This window comes from Anopheles ziemanni, chromosome 3 (genome assembly GCF_943734765.1).
Source record: "Anopheles ziemanni chromosome 3, idAnoZiCoDA_A2_x.2, whole genome shotgun sequence".
Lineage (NCBI taxonomy): Eukaryota > Metazoa > Arthropoda > Insecta > Diptera > Culicidae > Anopheles > Anopheles ziemanni.
Window position 1 is genome coordinate 5,632,258 of NC_080706.1, and position 24,525 is coordinate 5,656,782.

General features: G+C 48.0%; 3 protein-coding genes across 3 annotated transcripts; all 3 read right to left on the reverse strand.

The window, feature by feature from the left end:
- Positions 1-1,389: 1,389 nt before the first annotated feature.
- Positions 1,390-2,637, reverse strand: LOC131287150 (uncharacterized). Its single transcript, XM_058316171.1, has 2 exons — positions 2,202-2,637; positions 1,390-1,697 (listed from the first exon to the last, which is right to left on the reverse strand). The coding sequence occupies exons 1-2, from the start codon at positions 2,635-2,637 to the stop codon at positions 1,390-1,392; spliced, it is 744 nt and encodes a 247-aa protein (XP_058172154.1).
- Positions 2,638-16,383: 13,746 nt separating this feature from the next.
- On the reverse strand, positions 16,384-17,178 carry LOC131287149 (uncharacterized). Its single transcript, XM_058316170.1, has one exon. The coding sequence runs from the start codon at positions 17,176-17,178 to the stop codon at positions 16,384-16,386; it is 795 nt and encodes a 264-aa protein (XP_058172153.1).
- Positions 17,179-23,325: 6,147 nt separating this feature from the next.
- LOC131289481 (uncharacterized) lies at positions 23,326-24,322 on the reverse strand. The gene is made up of 2 exons (XM_058318751.1): positions 23,717-24,322; positions 23,326-23,547 (listed from the first exon to the last, which is right to left on the reverse strand). Exons 1-2 carry the CDS (start codon positions 24,320-24,322, stop codon positions 23,326-23,328), a joined length of 828 nt encoding a protein of 275 aa, XP_058174734.1.
- Positions 24,323-24,525: the final 203 nt, after the last annotated feature.

The window sequence follows — 24,525 nt, forward strand, 5'->3', positions numbered from 1 at the left end:
ATCTTACTCGGTTTGGTTGCATTTCTGTTTGTCTTGTTTCGTCTCTCGGTATTCACAGTACATGCCTTTCTGTTTTGCTACGTTCTCGTTTACATGGTTCCGTTTTCGCAGAGGCTAAACTTCTTCTCTTCTCGCGCGATTTCGGGCTCGTCGTGTGTCGATCGTTGTCGTGTGCGGTATCTTCTTTACCCGGTTAGCACCATTTTAATTCGTTGCATGCATAGCGGGAGGGTTAATTGATGTTGATGTGGTAAAGGGAAAATGGAAAACTCCAAACCTGGCTTTGTCGTTGGCCTAGTTGATGCACATGATAGTACACAAGTGCACACAAATGAACCTCCAGTCGGTTTGCGGAATGCATAAAAGAGAGAAAAGTGTGGCCCGCCGCATTGACAACGGACAACGAAAAATGGGAAAATTGCATACACACTGTGGATTGTTGGAAACGGATCGGGCTCAATGCGGGAGGAGGGAAAAATCTGGATCTGGAAAATTTCACACATTCGCGCGTCGCGTGACACAGACGTGCCGAGTGAAAGCACCCACAGTTAGCTTTGTGTGTGTGTGTGAGTGTGTTTGTGTGTGAGAAAACTGACGTTATCCAGCAGCTCGCTGACTGGCGAAGACAATGGGACACGTGGCATCGTGGGTGACGATCTTCGCAGGTGGAAGTAGAAAAGCATTTGTTTTTTCAACTCCCTTCAAGAAATAGATTGAGAAAAGCTACACAGAGAGAAGGGCGGTGATAGCGATAGTACAGTATCTTGCAAGAAGAGTGAAGAAAAGCACGATTAGAAATAGAAAGTAGCAAAAGGTCTGTGTGTTGCCTTTCGAGGCGAGCGTTAGAAGCGAAGGGTTGACACCCGCTCCCAGGAAGAATGGAAACGGCTCTGGGAAATAGGAGGTTTTGGCGCATTGTATGCAGATTTCCCGACCCTGCGGCGAACATGTGACCGAGGGAAAAGTTGGCGAAGGTTTGATGAAGGTAAAAGACTGCCAATCGTTTCCCGCGGAAATGTGGAGGGTTTTTCTATCGGAGCGCGGGAAAGTGGCACGTGCCTTTGCTAGGGAATGTTGGTTTAGACACGCGGGAAAATTGGTGTTGGGAAAGGTGGTTCGAGTTGGAACGACACAGCAAGAGCCGAAAGTAACGGTGGACGACGACGGATGTTAAAATAATTTAAATAACTTAAATAAATAAATAAATACTCTCGCTAACACTCGGACGAATCAATGAATGAAGGCTGCTCGGTGTGTGTGTGTTTGTGTGTGACGGAGGGTGAGAGGTTTTGGATGTTACTACTTTTTTGGGATCCCTCCCGCCCTCGGGTTCGGGACGAGAAAGGACTTGCTGCTGCTGCTCCTGGCGTTTCCCTGCCGACGCAACGCTTACGCCTGGTTCTTGGCGTACGCGCTGTAGGCCATGTTCTGGGCGACGGCCGCCGCGTCCGCCGACCGCCGGTCCCAGCCGCCGTGTCCGGAGCCACCGCTCGACCAGCCGCTGCCGTGTTGCTGCTTGCTGGCGACCAGCTTCTTCAGCCCGATGATTCCGGCCAGCAGGAGCGCGATCTTCGACACGATCAGCGCCTTGCCGGCGAGCAGGTAGAGGCCGGCGATCGCCACCGGCACCATGGCGGCCATCTTCATCATGAAGCCCATGATCATCATGCTCATCATCTTCTTCATTTTACCGCGGCCTGTTGGTAGTAGAACGAGAAAGAACGAGACGTTTTAGTGGGAGGTTTATAGTAGATTTAGCCTGGTAAACATATTATGTAAATCATAGTAGGCTTAGCTATCCAACTTGAGGTATTAAAAGAAAGTCACAGGAGTTAGTTCATTTGTAACATTCAACCCCCTAGATAGCTTATCTGGCTTTAAGGATCATGTGCTCAAAAATGAGTAATGTTGAAGAGTTTGTTTTGGTGGAAATGCTGTTGATTCTTAATTTTTCCCGATCAAAAACTGAATCTGTTCATCAATGCTTTAACATTAAACCAAATTCTTTTAAATAAGCCATTTAAAGGTTAAGCCTCATTATCCAAATTTATAATCAAATCATTATTTGGCGAACATATTTCTTGCATGGACTGAAAGATTTTAACATGATGGCGCCAACATTTGAGTTGGAATTCTGAGTCCTATTTTCGAGTACACAATTTTCGTATGTTATACTTATCGGGAAGGGTCGCACTTCATACCTTCTTCCAGGCCACGGCCGAGCTCTTCGCTGGACAGCTTCGGCAGCGTCACCTGCACCGTGCGGCTGCTGAAGATGCCGGCGACCTTCTCGAGCAGCATATTGGTGAGGGCCTCGTCACGCGCCTCCAGTCCCCGCGGAAGGCTCTGCTCCAGTTCGGCCTCGGTCAGCGGCTTGCTCGGCTCCACCGCCCGCTCGTTGCGCACGATCTTCATCTCGCCGAGGGTCAGCGCGTCGACGCGCGACAACCGATCGATGAAGGTGATGGCACGCTTCTTCAGGCACGGACTGAAGCCCGTCTCCGCCTTCGAGCACTCGTCGTACACGCGCACGATCGCCCGCAGCCCCTGGCTCTGGTAGTCCTCGCTGGTGGTCGCACCGGACACGATCGCACCGAGCAGCACCACGGCGACGCAGGAACGCAACACTGGACTCATCATCATCTTCGAACTGGGGTTTTTCACTAAGGCGTTTCACACCGAGGAACACTGAGGCGGCCAAAAGGAACCACTGACGGGAGGGCACCGGGAATGTCCTTCACTCTATCACTTGGGGGGGGGATGAACCGGGGATGTTTTTGGAGCGTTAGACTCGAGCGTCGGTTGCAAGATCACTGATGCTGTCTTCCGCCGGCTTGGTCATATTTATACGGAGTGCTTTTCCCGCTAGCGGAGTGAGCCCGCGTAGTGAGCGTGAGAGAGTCGAGCCCGGAACCTCATCTCGCAACCACACGCGCTCTCTCTATCGCGCGCGGAGTTTCTTTCTGCCCCACTCTCAGCCACACACATCCGCGAGTTTTCGTGAAAAGTCATCCCCCCGGGCGTGAGGAGGTACTTTTCGCGCCTTTTCGCGCACTCACGGTTAGCGTTTTCGCGTCCGGCGGAAGTAGGACCGACCCGAGCCCGGTTGACAACTCCTTCTCTCTCGCGGAGAGGGGCCCGCGTTTTCGCTTTCCTTCCTGAGGGGTGGGAAAAAACCTCGCTTGTGTCCGTTCTGATGGTTGAAGCGTATTTTCTTTTTCATTTCCCTGTTGCCGGTTTACTGCGCTTGACCCGGGAACGATGTCTTGTTCGTAGCTTTTTTCCTTTCGGTCGGTCAGCTGGCCAAACTTGATTCGGTTGTGTTCACCGGCTCGACGGGGAAAACGAGAAAGGGTCAGGAAAAGGGCACCACGCGAAAACTCGCTTTTGCAACGTGTGATCGCATACGATCGTTTGTGGCAGCACGGTTTTGCATACGTACGAACAAGGGGGAGGTAGCTTCGTGATGTCGTGTGCTCGAGGGGGGGCGAAAAGAAAAGTGAAATGAAATCAGGAATGACTTTTCTTTTCATTGTGGAATGCTTTTGCAACACTGCGGGACGCAGGAAAGCGACGATGGTTGGGTGAGGCATGTTTTGAGTGAAAATTCCGTCCCGAGGATGACTCGTTTGTGGCAAAGCTTAAAAAAAACACACACACACATACGTTAAAGGACCCACCCGACAGGTGAATTCTTTGGTGGCGGAGATGAATAATTAATATTTTACTTTCCACGGCGCGGTTCAAATGGTTGCGATTCATTTTCGAACGAGAAGAAAAAAAAACATCAACCGGTAAAAGTGACCCTGGAAGCCCTCGAAACCTATGTCAAGTGTACACACGTTTATGTTAAGACGGTTTGTGTGCGTGTGTGCTTATGTCGGCGACTTCCTTGTCGATGCCTTTTTTCTGCTCACGTCGTTGGAGTATGACTTTTTTTTTTGCTGTTTATTGCCCTAACCCAAACCACCGAAACTGCTCGCCTACTTTTCACCCCGAAGTAATGAAATTCGTGACCCGTGCACCACTTTTGCTTCATTTGGCGGCCGAAGGGAGAATGCAAAGAAAATGATGACGACGAGGAAAAAAAGCAATCTCCTAAGCCTGGGCTAAGGTTGGTGTTTATTTTCGTTTTATTAGATAAAGAAAGCGGTGGTAGACGTTCGCGTCGGCTCGGGAAGCGCTATGGGCTTGTGCTAGAAGATTACCGCGGCGCGGTGTAGTTACGGCTTTTTCGGTAGGTCAAAGTAATGAACCTGTTTGTTGCTGGGGGGAGGTTGCGTTAATGAACGGCCAAAGTTAGGGAATCACATGTGGGAATGAAACGTCTTGAGCTTCGCAAGACACCATCGTTATTGATAGTGGAGTTGAGCTATCGTAAAGCTAATTGAAACCTGTGCGATAGTGAGCTACTTACAAAGCGACTAAATTAAACATTAATTATAGTATTATTTCTGGTTAAATGTGGGTCGACATTTCATTGAGAAGAAGCTTCAAATATCAAAACATATGTTTTTTTTCGTTATGAAAGATAATAACAATTTGTATACATATTAAATTTGCAACACATGCTTTTTAATGCAGAAATATTAAAAAAAACTGTTTTTATTTTAAAATACCTTAATGGGCCAGATTTTTGTTTTTGCAACTTAGTTATTGTAGCTTTTAACTTTTGAGATAACTCCTCGTAATCGTTAGTAGCTTTTCTCCGATCGCTTTCGGTTCTATCAAATTGATGTTAATTTACTTTCGGAGCTTAAAATTTGCGTAGAATGGGTGAAACGGACATATTGTTGGCAATTTATAATCTTCACGGTGCGATGGGCATAAAATTTAATCATGACATTCCGACTTTGAGGCAAGCCGTACACACGTGGGCAATACGGAAAGGACACGCAGATCCGGCTGTTTGGCAGTGGTAATGCGTGTGTGTGTGTGTGTGTGTGTGTGTGTGGGTCGCAGCATCGTCATGAGTGGCATTCACTTGAGCGCTTGTTAGACCCGGTCGCCGGTCGAGAGGAAAAGCCGGCACACGTCGTCGTCTCGCCGGAAAGCGTAGTACGGCCGAGGACAGTCACATGAAAATTAACAATTACAATTTTATTAGATTTACTTTCTCCCCGCGTCGTCCGATCGCATCGCGCTGCATGGTTAAGTGCCCGCGACTCCGCTGGTGAGCAATAATCTTTCCATCCTAATCTCGGTGCTTCCCGAGGGTCGACATTCGGGAGGGGGAAGGGGGAGAATGAAGAAGAAGAGTGGTAGAGTCTGCTTCCATCCGGATCCCTCCGAGCCCTGGCAGGTCCCTCCGGGAGAAGCTGGCAGGTTTGGAGCCGGAATAATAAATTTCGGTTTCGCGCAGTCGTTCTACCGCTTCTTGCAACCTGCCGTTCGTTGCTTTGGGGTCTGTTTTCGGGCCGGTGAAAGGGGTGGAAAAACCGGGTGGGATTGTGTCAGCGTGCGCGCATAAATACTGGCGGGCAGGGAGAAAAACAGGTACCCAGCGTCGAGGGAAAATATGGTTAATCGTGGAATGTTTAACTGCTTGGTTTTCGAAGGATGAAAGTGAAAATGGTTTGCGATCGCGAAAGATCGTCATGTCAAGAAACGTATGTGAACGTCATCTCGTCTAACATTTTCTTACATTTTATTCCACATACCGTTATGATCTCTGATTTTAATTACAAAACAAAGTCAGCTTCACAGCAACAAAAATATTTTAATTACTGATTACGATCACAAATGCGGAACAATCTAAAACTTCCGCCTGGTGGAGTCGTTGTTTTCAGTTTTCTCTTCATTTTGAGACAATCATCACTGGTCGCGCGTTCAAAAATAAACTAAATAAAAACTGGAGCAACTTCATACCGTCCGCTACTCCATCTCACATTCGGTAGCAGTGGACAGAAATCAAAATAATCGAAGCACATTGGGTGAAAAAAGAGCATTATAACGGAAACGACATTTTGGCACAAACCCACGAAGCGTTACGGAGTGCCGTGTCCAAAATAAAGTAAAAGGAAATCATCAACTATTATGTTTCGCCTGTCCATCCTCGTCCGGTGGCATTTGGTGCACAAATGGGGATGTTTTTCGATGCAACAATTTTCTTCACGAATCCAATTGGAAAACTAACGCTGATAGGTTTGGCCATGTTTTTCCTCTTCTGGACAGAAAACATTTTGTTAGCTGTAAAAAGTGGCCCCCTTACGGTCGATTAACAATTTAATGTTGGAAATTGTCGGATTGACCATTGGCCAAAATGATGCACGGAAAAGCCAGCTTTTCTATGTCACTCTTCGCAAACACTCCTCCCTCTTTCGCTCCCTTCGCGGTGCACTTTCGATTGATTGGAAGCTGTTGATATTTATTTAGTTTCTAATCGATTGCAACAACGCCCAGATGGACGACTGCCCGGTGCAGTGGTGAAAACGGCGGGCTTTAATTGCAAATAAACTACAATAGTCTCCGGTCTTGTTTTGATTCCGGAAAAGCCTGGTGGAACGAGTGGTGGCAGAAAATTCGGGGAAAATTTCTCCCTTAATTTTCGTACGCGAAGGTCTCGCCACACAAGAGATGTTGGTTTCGCGATAAGTCTCTTTCCGATGGGGAGATGGATTGGTGGCGAGGGGCAAAGGTGTGTGGTGGAAAGCCATCAGGGCCCACCCAGGTCTCCCGGGTTTGGGGTGGTTCGTCCGTTATGGTGGGTTTACTTATAAAAATTAAGCCGATAACAAACCGAAACGCCTGACCGTGATCGTTGGCAATTAACGGAAAAGCCCAACACTCACACATACACACTGACGCAACTGGCCGGGTATAGTTCGGACGGCCGATCTTTTGGGGTTGTTTGCCCGCCCCTCCACCCCCCTCCCTCTTCCGACCGGAACTGTCCTTTCTCTTGGCCGGCGTGGCGTATGAGGCGCGTTCATTTTCGCTAATTCGCTGGAGGAAAAACGGTGATCGCATCGGCCCATAAAGTGGTACGGAAAATGGGTGCGAGTTTTCACTTTTGTGTCGGTTTTCTCTTTCTCTCCTCGCTCTATCTTTCTCCTTCGCGCTGCATCCTCAAAACGTGACGCATCGCGCACGCGGATGCTGATCGAATCGACAATCGTGGCAATGAAATGAAGGGAAACGGCTTCGGGTGCTTTGGGAAGATCGTGGGCGGACGGAGCATATGTCTGCATTATGCTCGATCGTGTTTCTGCCATCGATGGCGCTTTCCGCTCCACCGACGATGAAAGCAACAATGGTCAGCGCCGGCGTTTTCGAAGTGCGTCATTTCCATTCCACCAAAGGAAGCGGTCCAATATTCTTATGTTCGCTGGTCCATTGAACCATTGAGTGGAGATAAAGGAAGCTTTCTTGCTGCCCCTCCTATTGTCGGGTGACAATTAATGCTCACGAACCACCCCGTTGTTGGCGCGAATGTTAGCATGCTGCGAAGCCATTGTTCGTTGACAGATCACGGAGGTTAGTTCGTGGTTCGCGAAAGGGCCGTTCGTAATGTAATGCGCTCGGCCACTGCTTGGAATGCTGGCGGGTGAAAGTGCTCCGCACATTCCGCTGTCATTCTTACACTTGGTCGAGCAACCGTCGGCGCCGTCACCCGTATGGAGGAGGAAAACGGGTGGCACCATATGCGGATTGATCGAGCATCGACAGGCGGACGCGGTTCCGTTCCGAAGGGTGAGTGTTTCGACTAATCACATTACGCTTGACCCTTCCTCTCTGCTCAGACGGATGTAGGTGGCTTTGGGTGAGAGTGTGCACTCGTTCGTTCACCTCGGATCAAGTATGGAATCCAAACGTACTTCCTTCGTGATGCTCGTGAAAGCTCGCGCGCTTAGCTTTGGCGGGAAAGAGTTTGTCGGTGTGTTTCAGACGATAAAAATGATTTAATCATCGAAACAACACATGTATTTATTTATGAGCGTTGAATACGAGGAATATAAATCTCCTATTTTTCAAATCCTCGATGTTTTTTTTACTACAAATGATACCGGTTCAATTTGAAACAAATCGTGTGTAGCGGATTAATTTATTGGAAACCCCGAAACAGGTCTTGTGAGGACAATTAATAACTAAAAGTAAAGCTATAAGCTGATCTGAATATCAATTTATGTTTTAAAAATGAAAAAATAAATATGAATCTAAGCGAAAGTTTTGATCTTTTCGTTTATTGTAAGCGGCAAATATTGTTCTTGAAGAAGTTTTTACCACACATAAACAAGTTAAATGTATTTGATTTCCAAGTTACGAAAAACATACACACTGATGTATCCGATTGTAATCCGATGCATTTCTTCCTGCAACATCTTGCAACGCAGTCAAACCTCGTCACTCAGCGTTCCAAATGCCCCTGTTCGCCGCCATATTTTCTTCCCAACCGCGTGACGCAAACATTTTATCAGCGATTTATCAACGCGCCGAGGTTAACACGCCGTGCAGCCGCGCAGTGCAATGATAAATCATGTAAAAGTGAGTGCGCGGCGAGAGAAATTTCTTCATTCCAGCGCGGTTCGGAGGTGAGATGCTGCAGTGGGGTCCGCGGTGGCGTTGAAGCACTTTGCTCGATTTGCAAAATACGAGAGAGTCCAAAGCAATGCAGGCAAGCAACAAACAACGAAAAAAGATCGTAACAAACCGTCCAAGAAAACATGAGCGTACGAGTGGCGAATAAAAGCATCAATTACTGTTGCTTCTGCAGCAAGAAGCAAGAAGGCAGCCAATTCGTTCGACGGCCCGATAATCGATTTGAACTCTTCACTGCCATCGATCGGAAGTCACGGCGCGGCCAGCCAGTTCAGCCACCTTTGAACTCGACACACACACAAGCGCTTTGGGGGCCAACGCGCGATATAGATGGAGATGGATGATGGTGGTGAAGCTCATGCACTTGCACCGGGCCACCAGATGACCGCGTGGAAAAGTGTGTCAAAGTCGCGAAACAATGACGACGGTGATGCCGGAGGGAGGGGGGGAAGGGGAAGAGGAAAGTTCGTTGCACTTGCACCGGAATGCATCACAATGGTTTGATGGAACGGGCAAGTTGCAACCCGACCTCGACGTGTGTGCCTGATGAGTTGTTTAGGGAGATAACAGAGAGAGGGCAGTTTAGGACCCCCTTCCCCCTCTTCCCTGGAAGGCATGTTCTGGATTTGATTTTACGGTCCGACACAGATTGAACCGGGCAAACCCCGGGGTACCGCATGATGATGTGGTTTGACTTTTTCAACCTCACCTTCCCTTAAGTCTTTGAGGACGGAATTGTGGCGTGCATTGGGACCATCTGAATGTCACTGCAGTTTTTCCTATTTCCTACACCGTGTGCCCTTTTTCCCTACGGGTGGAACCATTTCGCTGGCCTTGTTTTTATATGTGTCTTTCCATCGCTTCCTCGGTTGCTTTCATCCCATTCCCGAACGTAGCTCTTCTTACGGTGGAAGGGCACACTGCAATTTGAAGCAGTGAGATGAAATGATTGTTTGAACGAGATAAACCGATGGCAGTGAAGAGGAAAGTTCTCATGTACAAAATGGGTGCATGTGTGTGTGTGTGTGTATGTTGGCTTCGATATGTGAAGGAGTCATAAGCTAACGGTGGTTCGCTTCCACCCGCCGGTAGAATAAGCTATTTTCTTTCACTAATTTGCCAACCGTAGGTAACACGCACCGTTTCTTGAGTTTATGATTTGCGTGAGAAAAATCGGTGTAAATGGCACACGAAAAAATAAAAAAATAAATAAATAAAAATGGGAACGAACCGGGCCGGGAGGTTCGTTGTCACCGCGGCTGTTGAAGTCTTTCGTAAGGGGAAGCGTGCGTTATCTGCTTTTCTTCTAGCATCGTTTCAGGAATCAGGTAACGGGAATGTGGTTTTCTGGTAAACTTAATCATATTGTAGGGTTTTTCAGAATTTAAAATAACTGAGATTGAGAAACTTTTTGTTTTGCTAATTTTATTTATTTCAATTTAAAATGATTTTCAATGTTTGATAATTGCATCGTTCGCATTCGTTGATTTGATGTTTTGTTTTGGTTGAATTCATTGCCATCCGTCACTTTTAATCTCGATGTTTCTGGGGGAAACGTAACAAAACAACAACATCCAACCAGAAAAGCAAAAGCAACAGCTTTACTGCGTGTTCACCGTGGTCGCGGAACCGTGTAGGAAAACATGTGTCCGGAAAAGCGTGTTTTACTGACCGGCGCAAGATTTACAGCCCTGTCCCTGTCGGCGGTTTCAGCCGGTGGCTACGGTTAGTCCGTATGTAGATAGAAACAATGTATTTTAAACTTCGTTTTCCTTCGCTACCTGATCCCGGTAGGGAAGGGGGTTCGGGGGGAGGGACCAAAAAGTTTTCAATTTAATTATGCTTCTCTGGTGCAGGAAAAGGCTTTCTCTCTTTCTTCCAGCCCCTCCCTGCCGGTCTGGTGATGCTACTGTTTTTCCTACCGGGATATGGTTCATTTTCGATTAAGGCACCCGAAAAGCGCGTCATAATTATCCAAGCGGCACTTTTAGCGTCCGTTTCGAAAACAATTCGGCGCTTTTTAAATGGGAATTTAATAAGTCATCAAATGTGGCGAAGGTGCGTAGACAAGCACCGTAGGGGGAAGATGTGCTTTCTCCAACAAAAGATGGAAAAAAGCGTTAGAAAAGCAAAAAGCAAACGAACGGTAGCGAAATCGTGATCGAGCTCGATTCGTTCGCAAGCTCGGGAACGGAAAATGGCGGTGCGTTTGGATGGAGTAAATTAAATTTAAATCGTCCACCCACCGTCAGGACGGAAGCGGCACGAAGCCGGCAGCGATTCGTTCTGGCCGGAAGATTTTCCGAACTGCGTCACCCTTCGGAACGGAGTGTTTCGACCCGTTGGACACATGTGAAAGTGGTCCTTCGGTTGGGTCACTCTCCGACACTCCGAACATTTTGACACCTTGCACGAGGCGAAGCGTGTTTTGCTGTCACTCGTTGCGGATGATGATGGAACGCTTCGAACCATTTTTCTTTACGACGGTTTTGCGTACTCTCCTTTCCACCGGGAGACATTCAAGGGAGCAATGGTTGCGCCTTCCGGGGGCTGGCGGTGTCAAGATTGCTTCCTTCGGGGAGATAAATGGACCGAATGGGCGAAACCCTTTACGACTCCCACGGAATGCCATTAAACGGGATGCCCGTCGGGTCGTGGACGGTCGAAATGGATGGCGGATGTGGGTTTGAAAGAATGTAGCCATTGCGAAGGTTGATACGATGAAGCACTTCGAGCTGGGAAAAAGAGGGAAAGTGGTGAACATATGGAGTGTCCATCGGGGGAGGAAATAGAGATGCTTGCTGGCTGATGAAAGTGGTTGGTTGCAGAATATTTTGTAAATGAGAAACTGAATCTAAAAATGCTATAAATTATTTATTTAAACTACCCTACTCTACTTCACGAAATTTGGACATTTTTCGTGATTTTTGCGTCTTCTCAATGGTATTTAAAATATAGTTTAAACAGTGATCGCATGCCGATGGTTAGTAAACTGGCGAAGTTGTAATTCCCTCCTTGCACCAATAGTTTTAATGATCGCGCGACAAAATGAACACTACTCTTCGCGATCGTTAATCGTTCGAATGCAAACAATGTGGAAATCATTTGTGCTTCAGCTCGTTGAACACCCTTACGCCTATTCGAGCATTATTTGAATAACTATTCATCTGCATTCCGTGACCAACAGTGTTGATGGCAATTTGCCGGACAGATTGGTCGACGATCGCGAGGCGCTCCACTGACGTTGCGAAAAATCGATCTCAGCCGCCTCGTTTTGTTCAACCACCTGTTTTCCGCACGCTTTCTTTCGCCCAAGATGTGGTCTGCATATGAGTGCACCCGCGAAGCAAGAGCGCAGGTGAAATGGGCGATCGTGGAAAAGTTGCACTAATGACCACTCGATGGAGGTCAAATTTGCGATCAACAAAGTTTTATTGCAACTCGCCCCGAAGCGCTCTGCAGCGGAAGGAAAACGGGAAACGGGCGGGAAATGCATCCCCAAGGGATGCATCGTACCTCGTAATGAGCATATGATTGGGTGCGGTTCAAAGGGCTTCGGGTCGACCGATCGTTAACATACGCCCGAAGCGGGCAAAGGACACACCGAGGGTTAAATGATCACCGATTCGATCAGTCGGAAAAGTCCGACAACTGGCGCAAGTGAATTCTCTTCAGTTTCTTCAAAACATGTGGTATTTTTTTTAAAACTGCTTTCGCTTTCGCATCGGCCCAGTTTCTTTTCCGATGGTTGCTATCACGAGTTGTATTCACACAAGACCCACTGACGGTTGGCCAACGCTGGGTTAGGGTTTTAATGGCACTACCGAAACCCATTACACACGCACCCTGTATGTGTTGATGATGCGTTTCACCGGGCACCCCATTAGGATGGGATTTTCTTTTTCTTACGCGGAAATGCACTGTACCGGACGATGTTTCGCAGTTTGATGTAGAAACGTACCTCGACAATTAATGGGTGAGGTGTTGGTTTAGTAAATATAGCTACCGAAGAAGGTGGATTAGACATTTATGAGAGTCCAGTAATCCGATGAGCTGAAGATGTCAAACTTGGAATATCAGCCAGTTGTTACCTGAGTAGTTTAGAATAATAAATATCACATACATAACTCGATTTAAACCTATTCGTGCTTTAATTTAAAACAAAACACACAAATTAAAAGCATTTTCCAATGCATTGATTGGGTAAATTTGTACGTTTTAAATAATAAATTTGTTTGTATCATATGCATGTGAATAAAACATCGATAATGAATAAGTTTGTTCGCGGATACAGTGCTACTTTTTCCTCGTAGATAATAAGGGAAGCTTACTCTACATAACTTAACAGCGCACAAATATGACTAACAAATATGGTGATGTTCAAACCCTGCAGGATTGCTTTCTTATTATGTTTTTTTGTGTTTTCTTGTAACCTTTCCGAGAAGCCGTCGAATGAAATTTTCAATGCTTTATTCTAAAGAGAGACTTTTTAAATTTTATACTCACGGCAGTCGTGTTTCGCCCGTTGAGCTATGCTTATTTGCTTTCATTTCTGATACTGTGGAAAGTCGTCGACGATGGTGTCCCTTCGTAAAATATTTAGTGGTGGTTCTAGGATGCAACTCGCAGTGGCTGTCCTGATGCTGTGCGTGCATTTGCCAAAAATATTTGCACTATGTGATGCGTCAGCGAACATCGCTTATCTAATTTACAATGATGCAGAGGCTCAAGAAGGAGCCTGGCCTTGGCATGCCACAATATATAAAGTGACGGAAAACACAACTAGCTACTTGTGCGGAGGATCGGTCGTTGATAATCGCACTATCCGCACTGGTAAATATATTGGCTAAGGATGCTCTTTAATAGAGCGTATATGGTATATTCATGAAATATTTGTTGTAACTTTTATGATCTAGCTGCTCATTGCCTTGTACCAAGCCCGGGTTCAAGTGTTATGGGTCCAGATCAGCTCTCAGTGCATATTTTATTTCAAGCGTCTCGATATTCTTTACAATTGCATACCGAATGTCGTTCACACAAGTAAATAAGTAAGTATTTGGGAAGCGGATAAATTATCTAATTTTCCTGTGCCACAACCCCTGCCCACCGTTGCCGTTTGAGGGCATTTGTTGTCGTTTTCACTCCGAAGGCTATCTGCTGTCATTCCAGCACAATCCGCTATGATCCGAAGGCCGAAGGCTATCTGCTGTCATTCCAGCACAATCCGCCATGATCAACATTAAACACCGGCGCAAAACGTGTTCATCAATATTGGATCGTTTAGTAGCGGCAACCCAAGCAAAGAGACTAACCAGATTAGTCATTAAGCCGTCGCTGGCCTGCGCTTCGAAGCAAGAAGTGCAAGAGGATGCCGATAAGCGTCAAGTTCACACCAATCCATCGGTCCAACCTGATGAAGGTAAACAGTACGCAGGAAAAGCAAATGATCGCGTGCGGGACATCGGTTTTGCCCGGGTATCGTCGACGATGAACGATCGCTGGCTTCGGGATGGGGCAGCTTAAGATTAATGAGGTGGAAAAGAAACAGTTAGCACCTCGCGGGACCGGATCGAAAAGGAAGCGCTTCGAATGGAGTAGTGAGCAACTGTCTTTTGCTTCGTCTCGTTAAACGCTCGAAGGAGATTAGGTTGTTTATTCAAGCACGGTTTCGACTACATTAACGACGCTTTTCTTACACAATTTTCCCAAGTCATTATGTGTGTGTTTGGTTCCCTTTTCTTGAGGTAAAATTTCAACAATCACCAAATCAGATTCTTTCCTTTCCCTTTTCACGAAAGCGAACCAAAGGTCCTTTGCCAGTGATTTCAATATCGCTCATAAACCAATCGAAAGTTTGTTGGCATCAATCAAGATCGTCGTCGTCAGCAATCGTTAATGAAGCCTCGCGGGTCGATCACGAGTGAAATGGAAAGGATCCGATGTCTCGGCGCACGATCCGTCGCCCGTTTCATTGGAAAAGATGGTTGTGTACGGGGAGGTGGAAGATTATGTGTATATTATCCGAGGGTTTTCCATCTGTCTTCTCAGTACCGAGAGGCAGAGCATAGCAAGAGGAAGTTGTAATACGGTTGTCTTCTACCACATTTAAAAGGGCAGAAATACGGCGTTGGTCGCATGCTTTTGGACAACATCCAATGAGAAACCCTTCGTCTTCAGAGAGCACCGTTTTTGGTAAGCCATGAGTTTGCGGTGTTTGGTTAACCAAAGCCCTTTCCAAACAGGACGATTAGAGGTTTCCGGCCGCGATCGTTGGATAGATTTATGAGTCACTCGGTGGGATCGAGCAAGACGGACCCGAACGAGAACAAACGAGCTCGTTTATCCCGCTGACCGTTGGCGAAAGGGAAAGTGCTGGCGAAAGGGCAATTGTCCGGGCATGTGTGCATGTACTTTTGGGGCGTTCTTTGCTTACCCTCGAACGGGGGCCCCGTCTTGAAGTTTAGCAGCAATGATAATCTCACGGAAGAGCAACCAACAAAGAGAGGTGTTGTTGAACCAAACCGACTCGACGCAAAGTGAAATTCAAAAATGAGGCCTTCACCTTTAACGGAAGGAATTAATTTAGCTGAAGGCTTTCTCATTGATGTTGTAGAATATTCACCGCACAAGCACAAGTAGGTAAATGTACTTTATGTAAATTTTGGCTGAAAGAAAACAATTGGACAAATACCCTCAAGCGAGCGCCATGGTTTGAAGCCGTGAGCTTTCTCTGCAAAATGGTTCCATCAAATAAACTCGTTAAAGTGAAAATGGCTACCCATCTGCTTATTTTTAAAGGGGTTAGCAGTAGCGCGGCAGCTTAGTAGTTAAATACCACTTTGCAAAGTCTTTTAAGAGGTCTGCAGGTGGAGAAAACGTGTTTATGACACATTCATATCTCACTTGAAGTCAAATTGTGACGAATGTTATTGTTAGATTGCGATGTTGTGTGGGCATTAAATTTCAAATTCAGGCTCGTTTCTCCCCGATTTCTCACGCTTTAAATGATAAATAAAATCATAGCACGACGACATCATCATTGAATGACAATTCTTTATTTTGCTCGATTTCGTAGGTTTACCCTTTTAATTACACATTTCAACGTTTTGACTCGCGTTAGAAATGGAAGGACGGGAGGAAGGCTTCCGGCGGAAACCGCGCGGGATGAGGATTTCAATAAATAAATAATTTAAATTAATTATTAAATACAAAACACACCAGCCTCGGGCGGGCCCCACTGGCAGCTGCACCTCACCCCACGCCACCCACCACCGTGTGTCAATGTTCCTGTGTGTTGACGTGTGTCTGTGTGTGTGTGTGTGTGTGGGGGGGTTTGTGGCCGTTTCCACGCTTCCGGTGAAGAAGCGTAAGGTGGCGTTCTGGAGCGGTGAGCTTTCGCATGACGGAGCTTTCTGCACGAGTTCGGTGTGTTTGCGGGGGGGGGAGGGTGTTGGTGTGTGTGTTTGTTGTTTCAGATTGTTTCGCGCACGTCGAACGGGGTTTTCCCACCGGAGTGGGAAGCCGTTTCGAGAAAGGTAGTGTAGCTTAAGTCTAACCCCTTGACCTTGGAAAAAGGAGCCTCGACGCTTTGAGGACGCGCGTCGGATCGGAAGCCCCGGAATGCTGACTCCGGGAGTGTCCGTTCGGTCCTCGCCGGGCTGGCTTCCTCGGGTCTGGCGGTTTCTTTTGGCGGTTTTTCGGTTGGGTTGCGGTTGCGTCCGCCGCAAACTTCGTGGTTCGTTGAATTGAGAGGGTGACTCCAGTGACTCTGTGTGTGTGTGTGGTGCTTATGGCCGGAATCGGACGTGCTGCTGCTGCTGCTGCTGCTGGTGTTGTTGCGGCCGCTTAGTTCTTGGGCACGTGGGCGCGGTAGGCGCGGTCCTGCATCACCATGTCGCCGACGGAGTTGCCGAAGCTGCGGTGGAACTGGCCGTTCTCGTGCGTGTCGAAGTCGCCGTGGTTGGAGGAGTAGGTGTGGCTCTGCTGCACGTGCGGGTGCTTCACGATCTCGTAGGTCGTCTTCTCGTGGCCCTCCGGCGTGACCAGCTTCTTCAGGCCGATGATGGCCGAGATGACGAGCGCGATCTTGCCGATGATGAGCGCCTTGCCGGCGACGATCGCGATCGAGTGGTAGACCATGGTCAGGATACCTCCCTTGATAGCCATTGCAGCGAGGAATGGTCCGAGGTATTTCTTCATCTTCTTGCGGCCCTCCTCGACCAGGCGGCCGGTCTCCTGCTGGCCGGCGACCAGCATGCGCGGCACGTTCAGCTGCAGCTGGTGGCCGTCCATGAAGCGCTGGGCGCGCTGGAACAGCAGCTCGTCGACCTTGGCCGACGGGAGCTGGTTCAGCTCCTGCTCGCTCGGCGTCGGCTCGTTGAGGGCGCGCGTACCGGTGGCCTCGGCGTCCGCCTTCCGCACCAGCGACATGCCGTCCAGCAGCTTGATGCTCGGCAGCTTCAGCGCCCGGTCGGTCAGCTTGAGTGCCTGCACCTTGATGCACTTCACCAGCTCGTCGCTGTCCTCGCACAGGGAGTACACTTTGCGCAGGGCGCGCACCGTGCTGTCCTCGGCGGCGTAGCCCCGGCCGGCCACGGCCAGCACGCACACCACCACACACACTGCTTTCAGCGAAACCATCCTGCTCGTTCGGATCGGGTGTTCACGGACGGAAGGGGGAAAACCGGGGATGGGGGGGGGGAACTTGGAGCTGCTGCTGCTGCTGCTTCTGCTGCTGCTGTTAGGCTACCTACTCAGGATCGACACAAGATGCACTTCCTTCGATCTGGACCGCTCGAAGGTATTTATACCACTGATAGGGCTCTCCGGGCTGTGGCCAGACTTTATTCCGCCCGAGCTAGCCAGGAGGCCTTCCGAAGGGCCTCCACCCAACCGATAACGCACATACGCCCCACACACACACACACACGCTAAACACCCAAGCCCTGGAAAGAAACGCCCGAATCAGCTGACTTACTTCGGCGATGCTTTGGTATGTTGCCGGAGATCGTTGCTAGAACTTTTTGGAGCGTGAAAGGCCCTCTTCTGCACATCAGTCTGCATCACTGCACACACACACACATGCCGATGTGATCGCGTGCGAGCGGTCCCTGGGAGGATTAGCCTCAGGACGCCTTCAGCCGGTGAGCGATACCTCGCACAGGCAGGGTACGATGTTACGCTGCGCGAGACACGAGCTGGCCGAGTTTTGCAGTGCTTCACTAATTTGTGCAACATGCAGAGGGGAAATAAAAGGAAAACGGGAGAAAAATGCAGCAAAAAAATAAAACACACTCCAAACATGCTTCCATGATCATTGGAACGTCCCGTTTCGGACCAGGGGAAACGCGCGGGGTGGTGGAGAGAAAGGGGAAGCGAACCACGGTTATCGCCGAACAGCGGAGTTGTGCTGAAGAAAACGAAACGACGGCGGGGAGGGAAGGAAAATCGGGGAAGGGACTGACAAATCCGATCCGGCGAGCTCTGATTCCTCCGAAACGGACATGCAAACATCCATCCCTATCGCCGTGGAAATCATCTCCTCCCCCCCCCCCCCCTCCCCTCGACCCATGCGGGTGGCGTCAGAAAGCGAAAAGGAAAATCGCTGAAAATTAAGCTGAAATCAGTCAACACACACACACACACACCCCTTTATTGCAAGTGGGTGGAAAGGAAGTGAGGCACACACGTCGACACCTGTAATGCCCGCCATCGCCCAACTCCCAACACGGACCTCCGGAGGAATTGAACGGATTTTTACTTTTAATTCGTTCGGACGGCCGTGTTTTTCGATCCTTGGCCCTTTCTTCTCTCTCTCCTACACTCTATGAGCGAGGGGTTTTTTTCTGCCAAAAGGGTGTACTTGCGTTTCTGCAGCACGCGCAGTCCGGTAGACCGTGACCATGAATTTGCCAGGGTGGTTGCCGCTCGGTGAACGATTTGACTGCTGAACAGTTATTTTCGCTTTACGATGGACCGAACACATGGACCGAGCTAGGCTGTGAAGGCGTGAAGGTCTTTCAGTTTTTCGCCCAAGAGGGATGTCATTCCGTGCAGATTTGGATTGGAGGCAACGCGGCATGAAATGGGTGGCGAGTGGAGTATCGTTTGCATATTCATCAAGTTAAGCCATGACCCTGGCCTACTGACAGAGATCAATTTAATTGTCCCGGGTAGTTCATGATCCCCGGAGGAATAAATAAATGCATTCGAATTAGATTACGTGGCTATAAACAGGAGACAACTTAGCAAACTGTTTCTCTGAGTTCGACTAGATTAAAGTCTGAAATTCAATACAAAGGCTGCGAGGAACTGATTAACCTAAATTTATTATGTTTTACTCATTTGTTAATCGTAATACTTACTTACACAGTCGTTGAAATAATGCTTTAAGTTCTTCAAACAAATCTATTTAAGTTTAGCAAATGAAATATCGGTCGTATGATCGAATTGTAAGAAATTTATTTTTATTATTTGAAACACAATAGACAATAGTGTATTTCTCCGATAGCATTTAATTTAATATATACTTGTTATGATCCCGCAAAGGCAGGGTATAACGCGATTTGCATGAAACTGGGAACAAATGTTAATCAATAAATCATTATATCCAAGCGGCACAAAGGTGAGGTGAATATAAATATGATAGTGATGGCTAGAACTGATTGTCGGTTCAGCAGAAGCATTCTTGGATCAAGCATATGTTTTTCTAAATGACGATTTTTCTTGCTGACCCAAACCCATGATGTTTATTCAGTTCGAAAATGTTTACAGGCTGGCCCCGGTTTTCGTCGACCCCGGTTTTCGTCGTTTGACAAATCGTTCGAAGCACTGAATGCATTGTTGTAAACCTGTGCGGCATGGAAACCAAGAAAGTAAAACGAAGTATAAAACGATTGATTGCCATTGATTTGGTGATAAAACACACAAACTTTGTTATAGTTTGAAGAACACCTTCATATCAACTACTGGAAATTCAGACGAGAAGAATGTACACAACCTACGTTTGTTTTGTGTAAGTCAAGTCTTGAGTAGGTATTATAAACGTAAGATATTTAGTCCGCTAGCCCCGGTTTTCGTCGCTGTCAAAGTCCCGTTTGGTGACGAAAACCGGGGCCAGCCTGTATATCATTGGTATTAATTGTCATTCTGTTTAAAACAAGGTAAATTTAAAAAGTTTAAATTTGATAGAATTGGTTTAATCACCTTTTGGGTCATGTTTTCCCTCATCTCTAACCAAAAAAAATTATTGTTCTAACTTAATTTAACATCCTTTTTGAAACATCGATGTTATGTTTATCGAGAGAACTTAAGCCAGATTAAATGAGTATTTATATAGTTGTTCATTAAAATGTATTTTTGTTGCATTTTTCATTTCTACAAGTCAGGAAAAAGTCTAAAGGGTTTGAAGCAACCATTCCAGCTAAAGGTCATTGTCGTGTTCTTCGCCAGCTTCTGCCCCAGATGCTCTCCGAGTTGTGAGGTGCTATTACGAAACGATCGTATTTGCTTTCGGTTGGTTTTCCCGGTTTCCCTTCGAAAGCAAAAGTTGTGTCCATCCTGCCGCGTTTCGATCATTTCCCCAGCCTTCCGCTTCTTCCGACTGGCGACGATCGTCATCCGGGTGACTTATTGCCATCGTAGTAAAAAGAAAATCGCAGCAGCATAAATAAAAAAAAACAACCGACATAATCTTTAGTCGCCAGTCGAACGAACTAAGCGAAGGCCCAACGTGCCCTGTCCCCTGGCTCGTGTGACCCCGACCAACCCCAGTAGCCCTCGCCGTTTGTTTGGCTAATCCGCGGCGAATGCATCACAACGCGATTGTTTTCCCCTTGGATGATGAAAAATGAACACGCGGGAGGCCAACATTTCCACCCAACATCCTCCTCCACCCCGGCGAGAAGCTTTACGGCGCGCGAAAGGCACCGAGAAATGGAAATGGCGGTATGGCGAAATCCGGAGACTTTCACCTCGGGTGCTCGGTACGGTGCAAAGCTTTACAACTAGTGTTGGGTAAAGTGCGATTGTGCGCACAGTGCGCACCACACACCTTACTGTGCGCACCGCACAGCACAGTGCTTGAAGTGCGCGCACTTCTCGCACAGTGCGCACTTCTCGCACTTCAGGCGCACTTGGCTCAGGCTGAGCTATTACAGTTTTTTTGAGAATAAGTAAAACAGTAGAGAAGATGGACCAACATGATGTTGTGCAGGGTTGTTCGCTGCATAGTGTTATGTATGAAATACTGCGTAATTATTTTACTGGCTATATTTCTCTTTCTCTCTATTGCTCACTATCACTCTCTGCGTCACCAGGCTCGCCGCTGCAGAACTTTACTCACAACAACCCTGTACAACATCATGATGGTCCATCTCTACTGTTTTACTTATTCCAAAAAAAACTGTAATAGCTCAGTGCTTAAAGTGCGCCTAAAGTGCGCACCGTGCGCACTCTGCTTGAAGTACGTACTATGCGCGAAGTGCGCACTGTGCGCGAAGTGCGCACTGTGCGAGAAGTGCGCACTGTGCGAGAAGTGCGCACTGTGCGAGAAGTACACACACCTTGGTTAAAGTGCGTGTGCGCACAGCACACTAAATTTTGGTGCTTTACCCAACACTATTTACAACTTCCCTTCTGAGACTCCGGCTCCAACAGTTGCGAGAACGGTGCGGTGGAAAGGGGGTCCCAGCGGGTTGTGTGAGCATAGTCTAACGTTTGTGTTTTGTTTGGTTGATAGTGTGCACATTTTTTGTCCGCAATGATTTTCCTCCGGTTGGCTTTTCTCTCGGTTCCTTCGCATTCTTGCGACCCGTTGTTTGGACTGTCGTTGCACTCGCGATGCACCCGGATTGCAGACCGTAGATTGCATCGCAGCCGGTGCAAGGTATGCACCTTTTTTTTTTTGTTGTTTTCCACGACCGTCCGTCACTTCTGTTGGGTTGTTATTTTATTCTTTTGTTCAGTGCGGTTACCTTTTTCGCGATAGATTCACATCATCGGTGCATCTTGTGCATCTCCAACCAGTTTTTCTTTACATCATATACAACCCTCACGTCCTCTCCCTCCGACGTCGTGAGCGAGTGCATGCCCGGGCCCAGAAGGAGAAGGATGTTCGCAAATTATTCCTCTTCTTTTTGCTTCATTTCGCGCACCTTCTCTTTTATTTTCGCCCAGCTGGTTCCCACCCACACACGACGGGTGAATGTGTTTACATTAGTTGACGAGCGTCGGTGAGGAAAAGGTTTTCTCTGGCTCCGGGGATGAGGCTGTTTTAGTTTTTTGAATGCATTAGAAATCACTCTGCAGTAGGCAGGAACGTTTGTTTGGAGATCGTTTAGAAAGCTTTCGGGAATGTAAATGAATAAAACCCTTCAATAAACGGTGTTTTAACGGAGCTTTTACTGCAAATTGGTAATGTTGGCAAGTGTCGCAATATGGGAAGTGTTTAAATCGATTTATAAGTGAATTTCTTTCTTTCAGAATTGATAATTTTCCAGTGTTTTTTGAATCCCTTTCTTTTTCAATGTCTCAAAACGTTTGTGTCGGGTCGTTTAATGTTCAGCTTGCCACCACGATTGCTGGTTAATTCAATTTGCCGGATTAGTATTATTGGGAATGCTCGAGGGCGCAACAATTACTCGTGAATGCGTCGGTAAATTGTTTTCCACGCGTTTTGTTTAGCAAATTATCGTAAGAATTGATGGCAGGAAATTATCTCCCCCCAAGAGTAACGTGATCGCCTTGGGAGGGTTTTTGGGAAGTTGGATGCCTTTAGCCCGTTGAAAACAACCTTCCAGCGTAACGTCAAGATAGGCGTATTCAACCAGAAATCGCCAACCCCAGAAATGCACGATGTTCACGATCTGACCCGACTCGTTTAGCTACAAACCTAATTGAGAGGGAAGGGATTAAAAGAAGCTGAACAAACCAGGGGAGAAAGATCGGGGAACAAAAGAAGGAAAAGACACAACCGGCTAACTGCAGTGCATTGCGGTGCATTAGCTTCCGTTGGCAATTACTGATAGAGAAATTTCTTCGATTACCGGCGGAAAATATGGCGTGCAGTGCTTAGACCTTTTCGGAGATTAAAGGCAGGCTCTTCGGTTTCCCCGCGGACGGGGGACTAGAAGGCTTTTCCAACGGTGGGCGAAGATTTCGTAACCACCACTACGCTCCGATCGGATTAGCGAGCTCGTGACAGGGCTGGAAAAAGTGAAACCTCGATTACGCCAAACAGCGGTGGAATATCTCCGGGGACCTGCAGGGACGCGTCCGGTTTCGCTCTCCACCCGATCCTCGGCGTTCTCCTTTGCGTAATGGAACATTCCGGTAGCAGAATCCTACAGCGCTCCGTGCCTTCCCTCGGTCCACTTACGTTTTTCCGAACGGTTCCCACAGCGAAACACCTGTGCCCGCAGGGAAAGTTCGTTTAATGGAAATGGAGACTCGAACTCGATCGATCAGAAGGCGATTTAATCGATCGACCGTTGCGCGCAATTATACTAAAGTGTGTAAAGTACTGATAGCGCTGGTTGTGTGTTTATTTACTTTAATTACCATAACCGGTTTCCCTTGGTCATTCCCGTCGTGTGCGGCAACTTTACGATCCCCAGCATGGCGTGGGATCTCGTTTGTTTGTCACACGCTTATTGGCTAAAGGCGTGTGCTGATGAGAGATATATTTTCCTTCCTGCAACAGATTTGTCTATCAGCTAGTGGTGTCTTTGACTATTTACAATCAACTCCTAGGCTCTCATGGATGTTGAAGAGGGATGAAGGATCTCTTCAGGCGCCTTCCAGGTCGTCTTGGTAGTCATAGTTAGGCCGTCGCTTCCGATACGGTAAGTCGTTCTGGTCGTCATACGATGGGTAGCGTTCGTAAGGGGTTCGCGGATGGATGCTACGCTGCCAGCCTCCACCTCCACCTCCGCCGTGGCTCGGATGCTCGTAGACGACGTGTTCGGAGCCATGTCCCGCTCCAGCACCGTTCGACTTCTTCAGGCCATTCTGCAAAAATGTAACGAAAGACAAGAGGAAAAAGAACGCTCGGCTCAGAACTGCGGGTTTTCCGTCGCGCGTGATGGGTGCGCTTGGTGGCCAACCGTTTTCCCCGCGGACCGTGGCCCGCGCCGGCCGGATGGAGGAGCGCCCGGAACACCAGGGCGAGCGTATTTACCAGTGTGGAAAAGACGAGCGCTATCTTCGCCATGATGAGCGCCACCGCCGCCAGCACGGCCACCTTGCCGAGGATCACCTGCGCGATCATGGCCATCAGCGCCATCAGCGCCATGGAGAACATGCCTCCCTGCTTGTTCTTGTGCTTTTTACCGCGACCTTCGTCGACCTCCGCCAACAACCAGCGTCCGTCGGCGTCTACCAGACTGAACTGGAACACTCGCGATACCAGGAACTCGCGAAGTTTAGTGAAAATCCCGAGCCAACCGGAGCCGGATTGGTCACTGACAGCCGTCTCACGACCGGCAACCCTTCCGGGCCACTCGGGATTCTTGCGGATCGTAAGAAATGGGGTCACGCGTAACGTCACGTTCGAATCGATGGCTCGCTCCACGATCCGGATCACTTCACCACGGACACACGCCACCAGCTGCCCACTGTCGAAGCATCCGCGGGCTCGCTCCAGCAGATGGCGCTGCAACGTAGGCTGCGTATCAGCACCGCGAACTGCCACTTGCTCTATCACTTTAGCCTCGGCGGAGGCCAACACCAGGAGCCGCAGAACACATCCAATCACGAACCCTAGCCAACGGTAGAGGCGTGCCATTCTCGACCACGTTCCCGGGAGTTCCTAGCGCACCGAAGACCGAAATGTAAATAGACTCCCCGGTGACTACCGGGTGACAGTTTTATACCGAATTCTTTGTTCCAGTTTCGACAATAATTGTGACATTCCCAAATACGAAAACGAAAAGAGATGATCCGGAGTTACCCTTTAGTAACTTTTTCTTGCGCAGGGTCATGGCCTTC

Coding starts and splice junctions, on each gene's coding strand:
- LOC131287150 (XM_058316171.1), bottom strand. CDS start 2,637: ATGAGTCCAGTGTTGCGTTCCTGCGTCGCCGTGGTGCTGCTCGGTGCG. Junction 1,698..2,201: donor CGGCCGTGGCCTGGAAGAAG/GTATGAAGTGCG, acceptor TACTACCAACAG/GCCGCGGTAAAATGAAGAAG.
- LOC131287149 (XM_058316170.1), bottom strand. CDS start 17,178: ATGGTTTCGCTGAAAGCAGTGTGTGTGGTGGTGTGCGTGCTGGCCGTG.
- LOC131289481 (XM_058318751.1), bottom strand. CDS start 24,322: ATGGCACGCCTCTACCGTTGGCTAGGGTTCGTGATTGGATGTGTTCTG. Junction 23,548..23,716: donor CGCTCGTCTTTTCCACACTG/GTAAATACGCTC, acceptor ACATTTTTGCAG/AATGGCCTGAAGAAGTCGAA.